A 12,119-nucleotide genomic window follows, 5' to 3' on the forward strand; every position below is an offset into this window, starting at 1 on the left:
TTTCACCAGCGGAGGAGCAAGTTTGGGTGAGGGGCCCCTCTTTGGAGTCCCTAAAACCATCCCAACTGTGAGAATTCACCAATGCCTGTCTTGTCTTCTTTCAGGCCAATGAACTTCCGGCAGAACTAACCAAAAATGAACGTATACTGCGTCTCCTCCGAAGTAAAGAAGGACACAGGAAGAGCTAACTTAGTTCCATATTTCACTGAAAGATAGAAACCCCATTGCCCAAAAAGAAATTGCTTTTCAAATAGTGTTGGAAATTCCTTTAAGCAAGGAAATGCCCAGAATGCCCACCCTGGGTCCCTGACCAAGGAGAGCTGGGCTCTGTGCCCCGAGTCAAGAACAGAAAGGCTCAGGGACCCCTTGCCCTCACTTTCATGGGCTTCTCATGCTGGCCAGTAACTCCAATGCTATGGGGCCTGCCAGGTTCGTGGAGTCCACAGAAACTCATTTTAAACCACACTAAGTTGGGTCTCTCCGTTAAACTCTAAGAGTTAAACCCTGGAAGAGGTTTAAGCAAGATGATGAAAGCCGTTAAAAGACTGAAAGTGTGATCTTCAGTGAATCAAAGCACTTCTGCTTTTGTGTTAATTGTAAGTGTGCTAAGAGATATAGCTCCCTCATATTTTACACATAGATGTATGTCCTTCCAGCGTAAAATGTTTTCTTCTACCCAAAGATCGTAACCATGATTCTGAAGCAATGATGTGTAAATTTACATTACAGAGCCACTTCTGACATTCCACCATGTGATTTTCCAAGATGGACTGTTGAACTATAAAAAAGAGAAATTGTTTAGTTGCGAGGTGATCCTCATCTCATTCCTAACACATAAAAAATCATTTTTACCTAGAATCAATATGGTAGGTACGGTAGGATGTGAGTGGCAAATTTGGAAACTCAGAAAATTACAAACCACAGGAAATTTAGGCTTGTCTCTTTGAACTTTTATTTTGGTTCTATTGTTGGGAATCCGCTTCCCATGCCATAACTAAGTAACTTAATATGCTGTGTAATCCTATTGCTTGACCCAATGACTTTGAGGTCCTTGGATAAAATGTGACATATGCAAGTACAATATGTTGCTATTCTATTGCAGGAGTATAAGTAATAAAAGACTGTTATTAGTATTTAATAAGTGTTCATCTATGCATGTTCTTGAGCTGATTGATTCCAAGAAAGAAACCCGAGTTTTATTGAATTATTCCTTGGAGGGGAGTCAAAATTTATGTTCAATGCACTTTATAATCAATGGTGTCTAAATGCCTCAGTCAGTGCCTAATTGCACACTCACAAATTAGACCATCTTTCTATAATCTACCATAATAAACGCTGATGGTATTTCTGTTATTTAAATATTCTTTGGTTTTCTTTTCATGTTCTGTTCTGGTTTCCAGCCAATGTTCTGTATAAAGACATGTTAAGATGGAAAGAAATGCAGTCGCCAAAGTTGTTTTTTTTTTTAACCAACTTGCAGTGGTACTAAAAGCATTATCTTTAAGTCAGTAAGCGATGGAATATAATTTTTGAAATTAGAATATATTCTCTTAAAGTTTGTTATGATCAATAAAATAATCAATCAACAAAAATCAGCTTATTTTAGTCAATAAAGGCAGTAATGATCAAGCCACAGAGCCCCCAGAGATGTCTACAGCCTAACTATGCAACAAGTCTGCAATCTAATTTCTGGATAAAAAATTAAAGAAAGTTCTGTCTGTATTGCTAAAATACCCGGATATAAACCTTTTAGTAGCTAAAAAGCAGTGCCAATTTCTTCACTGACTTTCCTTTACTTAGCGAAGTAGTACAAATACACTTCCCCCACGGGAATTTCATAAAACTATGTTCATTTTGAAAAGGAAATAGTGTGGTCTTAAATGTTTTCCATTTTTTCCCCCTTTGTTAGCCCTTAGGCCAAAACTGGTTGCTCATCACTGATATAAATCAAAACAGTATGATGGACAGTAATAACAAAGTTCTAAAAGACAAAATGGGATGAAATCACAAACTTAGTGTTTTCCCTAAGATATGTTGTCCTTGGCCCATTGTTTTAAGCAGAAAATGTTGAGCAATTCTAGGACCATAAAAATGGATCCAGTAGCTTTAACAATACTTAATGGAGGTTTTCCTACTATAGGTAAGAGGTCTCTACCTTAGAAGGATCACATTCGGTCTGGTGAGATTATGACATTATCCATAGCAGGGAAGATGATTATATTAACCACTCACCAAAGACTGAACAAAAATCTGCTATTTGAAGTAAAATTGCATTTATTTGGCATACAGGTAAATGGTTATTTTTTTATTCTTGTTTTATGTTAATCTAATTCACAATTCAATGAGCTCTGCATCCTAAGACAGAACTAGCAATTCCTATGCAAATCATTTGTTAATTGAGCTAAAAAAGTTGTCAATACATCCATTTGTTTGATGACATATTCCATGTTTTAATTCAAAATAATGTACTACCCAACTTGCCTTTGGTCTTTTTTCCTGTTTGTTTTTAATCAGAAGTGGATTGTTTCTATGTGATTTTTAATAGCATGGAATTTTAGAGTGAGTAATTCAGCTTTGTTGGTAAATATATTGATACTTGGAAGCCTGAGTAGATCTTTAAGCTTTATGATTTCATTATTTCAACTATGGAGAACTTTTGTAATGATCCCACAAGGTTTCTCATTCAGACAAAAATTCCTGGGAGAGTCATGGAAGATACTTAAAACAGAAACTTTGAAAACAGAAATGTACACTGTGATGATTCGCTATCCATAGACATTGTGGAAGGATTCCCCCCTTCTAGTTAACACATCCATCACCATATACTGATCTGTGTGTGTCTTAATTTCTATTTTTATTACCCGTGGTGCTGCTGGCTCTTCAGTCCCATGCAGTAGCTTTGTTGTCTGCAATAACTGATGGTTTTGCACAACTGTAAATATTTGCATCGATAACATCAGGTATCTGGAGAACTCCATGGCCATTCTGGCTTCCCCCCTCCCCTGCTGCCCCCACCCTTGGCAACCACAGGAAAGTTTTGTCTCATCATTCTCCCACACAGGAGACCTAGTCAGAGGACAAGAGCACTCCCCCAAATGGCAGGCTACTTGGGATCCCACAGAGATACACTTTGGGGTGGGCCTGCACTGCAGATTAGAGGGTAAGAAATTGAGGTCCTAATTGCACAAAGTGGTTTCAATGCTAGAACTGGCTGAGCCTCAGGGGTAGTGACCGGGTGCGGTCTGCGGATCATGAATAACATCAATAGAAATAGAAGGATTGTGGGGCGCCTGGGTGGCTCAGTCGTTAAGTGTCTGCCTTCAGCTCAGGTCATGATCCCAGGGTCCTGGGATCGAGTCCCGCATCGGGCTCCCTGCTCGGCAGAGAGCCTGCTTCTCCCTCTCCCTCTGTCTGCCGCTCTGCCTACTTATGCTCTCTCTCTATCTCTGTTAAATAAATAAATAAATAAATCTTTAAAAAAAAAACAAAACAACAGGCTGTCATCCAGGATTTGCTGTTCCATTTCTAGAGCACAGGCAGAGTAGATTTAGCATAATTCTTCAGGGCCCTAGGATTGTCAGAATGGCAAAGGAGCTTTGGCTTCTAGTTAAAGTCACCAGCTGCAGTAGCCTCTGATAAGAGACCCAGCCTGTCCTCTGAAGCTTTGAAGCCAGGCATTGACTTCTCTCTAACTGTGAAAGTCCTAGATGACACCTTCTTCCACTAGAAGGCTGTTTCATCTACATTGAAAATCTGTTCTTCAGTTAGCCACCTTCATCCGTTGTTCTAGTTCGATCTTCTGGATCACTGGCTGCAGCTTCTCCATCAGCACTTGCTGCTTCACCTTGCACTTTGATGTCGTGGAGGCGGCTTCTTTCCTTAAACCTCATGATCCACCCTCTGCTAGCTTCAGACTTTTCTCCTGCAGCTTCCTCACCTCTCTCAGCCTTCCCAGAATTGAAGAGAGTCAGGGCCTGGCTCTGGATTCGGCTTTGGCTTAAGGGAATGTTGTAGCTGGTCTGATCTTCTATCCAGACCACTCAAACTTTCTCTGTATCAGCGATAAGGCTGTTTCGGCTTTCTTATCATTCATGTGTTCACGGAAGTAGTACTTTCCATTTCCTTCAAGGACTTTACCTTTGCATTCACAACTTGGCTAACTGGCGCAAGAAGCCTCGCTTTCAGCCTGCCTCAGTTTTCAACATCCCTTCCTCGCTAAGTTTAATCATTTCTAGCTTTTGATTTAAAGTGAGAGACGTGCAACTCCTTCTTTCACGTGAACACTTAGAGGCCATTGTAGGATTACGAATTGGCCTAGTTTCAATATTGTTGTGTCTCAGGGACTAGGGAGGCCCGAGGAGAGGGACTGGGACAGGGAATGGCCAGTGGGTGGAACAATCAGAGTACACATCTATCAGTTAAGTTCATTGCCTCACAGGAGAGCAATTCGTGGTGCCCCCAAGCAATGACAATAGCAGCACCAAGATCACTGATTGCAAATCACCATAACAGATAGAATAACAATGCAAAAGTTTGAACGATTGCAAGCATTTATTATCAAATTGTGACACAGAGACACGAAGTGAGCAAATGTTGGAAAAACTGTGCCAGTAGACTTGCTTGATGCAGGGTTGCCACAGACCTTCATTTTGTAAAAAAAAAAAAAAGAGAGAGAAAAAAAATGCAGTATCTGCAAAGCACAATAAAGCAAAGCACAATAAAATGAGGTGTTCCTGCACTTGGTGCCACACTACACACTATAGAGATTCAAGATCTGTGTGGCGCAGTGTTGATGGGCCTGTGAGTTAATGTTTTATTACCTTCCTGGGAAAATGAGAGAAACTACATTTATCTCTGCTGGTCAATTAGTTTAGTGAGTGTTATTTCACTGTGATAAGATGCTAAAAAATCAGTGCATAGAACTATGTGGGGGCCCGGGGTGCCTAGATGGCTCAGTCAGTTAAGTGTCTGCCTTCGGCTCAGGTCATGATCCCAGGGTCCTGGGATCGAGTCCCGCATCGGCAGGCTCCCTGCTCGGAGGGAAGCCTGCTTCTCCCTCTCCCACTCCCCCTGCTTGTGTTCCCTCTCTCGCTGTGTCTGTTTGTCAAATAAATAAATAAAATCTTAAAAAAAAGAACTATGTGGGGCCCCACAGTAACAGAGCCAACCATATTGGGATTTCACATGCCTTTGTCCATGTCAGCTCAGGCTCTTGTACTTACCTGTGCTTCAAAATATGGAGAAAAACAGACAAAAAAAAAAAAAAACAAGCGATGTGCTCTCTAGAAAAAATTAGAATACTTTATTTCACATTCCACTGGCTGACAGCCCAGCTTGTGTCTTTAGTCTGCTTAACATACCAAACACAGTGAGATAAATAAACCAAGGCAAGAGAGGTGTTTCTCCAGGCTCTCCAACTAGACTTAGCCCTCAGTTACGTAACTGATGCATTAGTGGGTCTGGAAAGTCTTAAGAATCTTTTTCTGGTGCCCTCACCCTTATTTTTAGTAAAACCTTAAGATGATTTTAAAATCTGAATGAAGTCATGCTTTTATCAATTGAAGGAAGCTATTAAAGATCTTCGAGTCTTGGATGCCTTGTCAGCTTTGTCTCTGCTAACAGACGGAGTCGTTGTCCCCCGCCCAGCCCCCATCGTCTGTCCTCCCTTCGCTAGGATTTCACCCTTTGATTTTTAACAAGGGAAAGGCTGCTATTGTGCTATTGCTCTCACTTTCCCAGAGTTGAACTTTTAAGAATAGCCGTAGAAAGAAAGTCTTCAGGGCACCTGCGTGGCTCAGTTGGTTAAGTGACCGCCTTCAGCTCAGGTCATGATCCCGGAGTCCCTGGATGGTGTCCCGCATCAGGCTGAGCCTGCTTCTCCCTCTGACCCTCCCCTCTCTCATGCTCTCTCTCTCTCATTCTCTCTCAAATAAATAAATAAAATCTTAAAAAGAAAGAAAGTCTTCGGTTTAGAGGAGCTGGACTCCCTATTGTAGGGAAGATCAGACCCCAAACACCTCAGGCGAAGGAAATTGTGTCGTGTGACCGAATCCTACAGAGAAGGGCATGCCAGTGTGAGACACCGACGGCCAATTTTCAAGTTATTCCCGCGTTGGTAGCATCCTCTCTGAGCGGAAGTCACACGCAACCCACAGCTGGATCAATCAGCAACTCAAGTGTCCTTACTAAGGAGAATGTTTTACCGTAAGTCTGACCAACGAACCCCCATTTCTGAGTCAGTCCTAACCACTGGCACCAAAGTCATGAGTGATAGCTGTCAGCTATTTTAAATGAGGATGTCTATAAAATTCGGCTTAAGTATGGAGTTTTAAAAGTCTATTGCAGAATCCAAAAGAACTGAGTGAATATTTCAAACAAAAGACATGTTCATAGTAAGTTTATTTATAAAAGCTTAAACTGGGAACAACCCAAATGTTTGCCATGGTATTTTTATACCATGGAATACTACTCAGCAATAAAAAGGGTGAATTAGTGCCCTGGATCAGGACTCGTCTGTGTGATCAGGGGACAATGGCAAAGCATAGTCCGACAGAAGAAGAGTGTTGTGAGGGGGTTACCTGCTCCTATTATCTGTGTTCAGCTAGGTAACCTCCTACTATCTACAGGGGCTTCTTTTAGGGCCAGCACTTGCTGGCCCTGGACCTCTTTTTTTTTTTTTTTAGGCAGTCCATCAGCAAAACTTACAATGCCTGTGAATGCTGCAGGGAGTTCTATGATGTTAGCAATGGGCCAGCTTCTCCATCAGGCACAGGAAACACAGTGCCTCGGGCCCCTGATACTGCTAAATTCACACAAAAATGTTTTAGTTTCTATTTTAAAATTAGAAGAAAAATAAGAATGTAATAATAATGAATATGCAATAATGAAGGCAGCCTGTATTATATTCATTTTTATACCCATCCAGTTTTAAAATGTACTTTTAAGTGGTTGTTTTGGAAGGAGGAAGGGGCACCCAAAAGCAAAGGTGCCTAGGGCCCCAAAAGTCATAATGCAGCCCTGAGCAAAAGGTGGGGTGCTATGGGCTGAATCGTGCACCCCAGATCCATAAGTGTTTAAGCAACCCAGTCTATGGTATTTTGCTCTGGCGGCCTGAGCTACTACAAAGGGAAAAAGTGAAAAAAGTAAGCAAAGAAGGGCTGGGTCCATCAGCACGGACTCAGATATCACGGGGTGAAGTCAGTTGCCTCCTAGTACCCCAAAGGCCCAGCTCTGTCTTCATTTCCTGTTATTGAACTTCAGCCTTCAAATTAGAAACCGGGCAAGTTCGCAACCTGTGCCGAAGTTAGGCATTCTTTTTTCTTTGCCCACTTGTATCACGGCCTGTTTTGAAGTTTCCAAGTCAGCAGGGAAAAAAAAAGCTTCTGTATTGGAAGGATTCAAAGGCATTTTGTTGTAATAAAATTTTATTAACATGAATATACTGCTCAACGCGCATCCCGAGTCTAGAAGATGAGGTACAGTCAATGTTTAGTCAATGAGGTAACCCATGAGAGGGTTAAAGAACCTGTTTTATGGAGGACAGTGTGATCATCTGAGTTGAATACACTAAGAGGTCCAGTGAGATGACAGGAAAGGGGTTGTCATTAGACTGGGCAACACAAGAACCGATGATAACTTTAATGAGAGCAGGTATCCCTGTGATTATCCGGGCTTTGTAAGGAGGAGGGGAGCTGGACCCTTACATCACTCCTTGCAGCAAAATAATTCCAGATCATGATTTCCATGGAATCATTAAAACTCTAGAGGAAAATATGGGATATTTTTTTATTACCCTACAAACTATTGTAAATTAGTAAAAGTATCTGCAACATATATGCTAGACAAACGGGTTAATTTTCTTAGAGAACTTTTACAAGTCAATATGAAAAAGAAAATAATAGAAAATAAAAAACACAGAAAAAGAAATAAATCATTTATAAATGTACGAAGATGCTTAATCTCACTTATAATTAATCTCTCTTATAATTAATAAAATACAAATTAAAGCATCACCATTTTTAAAAAATAAGAAATAAAATAAGTAGGGGCGCCTGGGTGGCTCATCAGTTAAACATCTGCCTTTGGCTCAGGTCATGATCCCAGGGTCCTGGGATTGAGCCCCACATCCGGCCCCCTGCTCAGCAGGGTGTCTGCTTCTCCCTCTGCCCCTTCCCCCAGGTCCTGCGCGTGCGCGTGCTCTCTCTCTCTCTCTCTCCCTCTCTCCATTTCTTTGTCTCAAATAAAATCTTTTTTTTAAAAAGAAATAAAATAAGTAAAATCACAGATGCCATTTTTCACCTATCAGAATGGCAAAGAAAAGTGTTGCCAAGGAGGTGGGAATCAGGCACTTCCACATGTTGTTAGCAAAGGAGTAAACTGCAATCTCTTTGGAGGGCAATTTAGCCAGAATGAAAATTAAAACGAACATTTCCTTTGAGCCAATGATAATTTTTTCCAACAGTTCTACTTGTACACAATCGCAAGGATTTAGGCACAAGGATGTTCATTGCATTATTGCTTCCAGTAACCAAAGTGACAAACCAAATGTCCAAAAGGATATTGATTAGGTAATGGATCAAAACTATTAACATGAGTATTTCTAGACTTCCCCTTCTATCTGCAAGGCAAAGAGAATTTTGTTTTGGGTCAACTTTCCCATCTCCCTCCCTACAGTAAATGTTCAATAACTTTTAGACTTTTGTGATACCATATCATGAGGAAAGCAGAGGACACAGAAAGATGCAAAGCTTTGTGGAATCCAGACAAGCTCAGGAATGTGAGGAAGCATATGGAAGAAAAAAGGTGAATTTTTGCAGTATTACTGGAACCATACAAACCCTTCATATATACAAGAAATGCAATTTGAGACTTGAGTAATTTGGAAGTATTACCGGATGGTGAACTATATTTTACTGACTTAGGTACTGCCCTGACACTGGCCTCCATCACTCCAGCTTCAGGACTGTTATATACACAGAATGAAATCCCATAGAGCTAGCAGAAGTAGTGAGGTGGAAAAAAACATACGGCTTAATGTTAAAAAAAAAAAAAAAAAAAAAAAGCAAGCTTCAAACTGTGCTCAGTATGTCCCGCTTATTTTAAAAGTCCATATATTATATTCACATATATGCTTTCAAATGCAGAGTCTTCCAAGGATGTTTCTGCATATTTATAAAGATGTGTGTTTAATAATTTCATTTTCCCTCTTATTTTCTCCTTTATTATTATGCAGTCAATGTTCAATGGTGTTTATAATGATAGTGGTATTAAATATTACCTAAACTAACAAAAAGTCTCTCCTAGGATCTCAACCATGTTAAAACCATTTTTATAGAAAGAAAAAATATACCACAGTGTGACTGATTACCCAGGATGGAATTATAAAAGGTTTTTTATTCTGTCCCTAAACTTTTGTGTATTTTCAAAGTTTCTACTGTAAGTATGAATTACTTCATCAGAGAAAAAAAAAACAATACACATTTCTCTTAGAAATATGATAGTTTATTTTAAAAATATTTCCTAGGCATTTGGGTATTATTGAAGTCGTACAAAAGAACTAGAAAAAAAATAGCTAAAGGTCTTTTTGTTATCCTTTTGGTGAATAGTGAACATAATAATGTGTGGGGCATCAAAATTTCTGCCCATCCCAGACATTTCTCATATTTCCTTTACTCAAGTTAATTATTTAGTGAAGGCTTTTTTTTCCTTTTTTCCATTAGGACTTTGCTAAAATTGGAAGGGTAACTAATCCACCACGATCCCAGGAATCCATTAGAACAGTTTAGAATTTGAGTGTGCATTGGAACCACCTGGAGGGCTTATTAAAACTCAAAGAGCTGGCTCATCCTGAGTTTCTGATTCAGTGGGTCTAGGGTGGAACATTCAATTTGCAGTTCAAACAAGTTCCCAGGTGATTGCCGATACTGCTGGTTCAGTGACAACAGTTTGAGTCCCTGCGGAACTAAGGCACACTACTTGATCTCAAATGAATCACCAGGGCGGGAGAACGCACAGTTGCAAGAGGGCCAGGAAGCCTTCACGTAAGATCTAGGACTGAAGGTCTAGAGGAAATCCCTATAGTTTCAACGCCCAGCCGGCCTGGTGGACATCACAGGGCTGAGGAGGTGGGGAGGCAAGACAGTAACCAAAGCAGACGCTTTGTAAGCGACGCTGGGAATATCACCTGCATCATGGTCCTACCTAGGACTGGGTTTAATCATTGCTACAGACGTATGTTTAGTCTTTTCATTGTAAATTGGCTTCCACGTTGGGAAAAGAGATCCTTACTTACATTTCCTTAACTTCAAAATAATGACTGATGCTTTTGAGCGGTCTCAATAAATGAAATCTGAGGGAAAATGTTACTAGAAATGCATATAATAAAAATAAGTGCAAGAGCAAAAACGATAGTATGTGCAAGGCTCAAAAATGAAGACGCTTCTTTATCTTACCTGACTTCACCTAGAAATTAAAAATGGACTCTGGCCCCACCTCTGGGTCAACCTTGCGAGGGAGGGAGGTTGGGTTGGGGGGAGGGGCTCTTCTCCCGCGGACCGGTCCAAAGTCACGCTACGCGCAGCTCCACCAGCGGGTGGTGTTCTAGAGCTTTTCCAAACGTGGGCCGAGATGCCACCAAGCGGAGATTGGCTGGCTCGAGAGCACCGCCCACCACCGCGCTCCGCCCCTCGCGCTCCCGGATCACAACGCGGTCAGGCCATCGCGCGGCACCGCCCCGGGTGTCGCTGAAGCCCGGGCACCGATTTCATTTTGGTGGCTGAGTCTGGGGCGGAGAATTTGCTCGGAGTGCTAATCGGGGCCGAAATACCTATTCCGCTGAGGAGTAGGATCGGAATTGGGAAAACAGTCTCCAAGCGCTCCCATTTACTAAAACCTTCTCGCCCATCGTCCCCAGCTCAGGAAAGACAAAAAGGGGGAAAAGAGTTAAAACATCAAAACCACACACTTTCGGCATAACTCCAGAAATATCCTCCCCAGCCGGGTTCCAGAAGTTCGGCTGCCCCAGTCTGGGATCCCTACCCTATGCCGCACCCCCACGGCCGCAGGACCGCGAGAGGTAGAGCTGATAACCGCAGAGGAAGCCCAGCCAAAGCCGCGCTTCCCAGTCAGGCCCCGCCCCCGCCCCGGCTGGGGCCCGCCCCGGCCCCGCCCTCCCAGGGTCGGCCCCGCCCCAGAACGGGTCTCGGGCGACCCGGCCGCGGCACCGCCCAGAAAGGGGAGGAGTCGACAACGCCTTCCTCTTTCCTGACCTGCGCTCACCGCCCGCCGCCGGCGTCTGCACCCTCCCTCGGCTGGCACGGGATCCTGAGCCCGCCCAGCGCGCCGAGCCGGGGCGAGCCGAGCCGAGCCGAGTTCTACCGTTGTGCGCAGCCTGGCACCGCGGCAGCATGACCGCGCGCGGCCCGGCCCTCGGCTTCCTCCTGCTGCTGCTCTGTCCCGCGCAGGTAAGCGGACGTCCGCGACCCGGGAGGGCTCTGGGTGGGGGGACGAGGCGAGGCGAGGCGGTGAGGGCGCCCGGTTCCCCGAGCCGGCGCGCGTCCAGCCGGCCCTGGGGAAGTTGGTTCAGCGTTGGAGCCCCGGGCGTCCCCCGCCCGCTCCGGTTTCTTTCCCTGGCCACGCATTCTTCTCTGTGGTCTGGAAGAGGTGGCTACTGGAAACAGCTCGCTTGACCTCTTTTGAGTACATTTCAGCTGTGGTCACCTAATTTCTGGGTTTAGGATGTGGAATCAGAGGGAAGGACGAAAGTGGGTAGAGAGGGGGCGGGATCTTATTTATTTAACCTGCCTTTAAAAAAAAAAAAAATCCGGCCACATGCGCACGAACTCTTTATGAATTTGTTTAGAATATCCTACCACTTTATTTCCCCTTCTCCCGAAGGTGGAGGTGGGAGGGGAGGTGAAGAAAGGAAACAAATTGCCAAGCGCCAAATTGAAACCGTCCTAAGTCAGTGAGCTTGGTCTTCTCGAGAGTGCAAGTTACTTGTTAACTCTCTTTTACATCTTTAGAAACTGAGACCCAGCAGGGGATCACTGAGTTTCCCCTTGTCACAATATTAGTTAGCTACAGAGTGGGGCCTGGAACTCAGTGGCCTAACTCCCTGG

The 12,119-nt window shown here is 43.2% G+C and overlaps 2 protein-coding genes across 10 annotated transcripts in view; both read left to right on the forward strand.

The window, feature by feature from the left end:
* The window catches only part of ANKRD29 (ankyrin repeat domain 29), a 55,075-nt gene extending 52,467 nt beyond the window's left edge, over positions 1-2,608 (forward strand). For 8 of the 9 annotated variants that reach the window (XM_081801486.1, XM_081801488.1, XM_031029512.2 and 5 more), the window contains one exon: positions 105-2,608. In XM_081801486.1, coding sequence (XP_081657612.1) covers positions 105-188 — 84 coding nt within the window. In that variant the 3' untranslated portion in view covers positions 189-2,608. The remainder of the gene's footprint in view (positions 1-104) is intronic. The other variant, XR_014139654.1, reaches the window with a different exon arrangement.
* An 8,692-nt stretch (positions 2,609-11,300) lies between these two features.
* NPC1 (NPC intracellular cholesterol transporter 1) overlaps positions 11,301-12,119 on the forward strand; it is a 46,772-nt gene continuing 45,953 nt past the window's right edge. The window contains exon 1 of the mRNA XM_006734631.3: positions 11,301-11,462. Coding sequence (XP_006734694.1) covers positions 11,406-11,462 — 57 coding nt within the window. The 5' untranslated portion in view covers positions 11,301-11,405. The remainder of the gene's footprint in view (positions 11,463-12,119) is intronic.

Source organism: Leptonychotes weddellii, chromosome 13, assembly GCF_054177405.1.
Source record: "Leptonychotes weddellii isolate Sample4059 chromosome 13, ASM5417740v2, whole genome shotgun sequence".
Classification (NCBI taxonomy): Eukaryota; Metazoa; Chordata; class Mammalia; order Carnivora; family Phocidae; genus Leptonychotes; species Leptonychotes weddellii.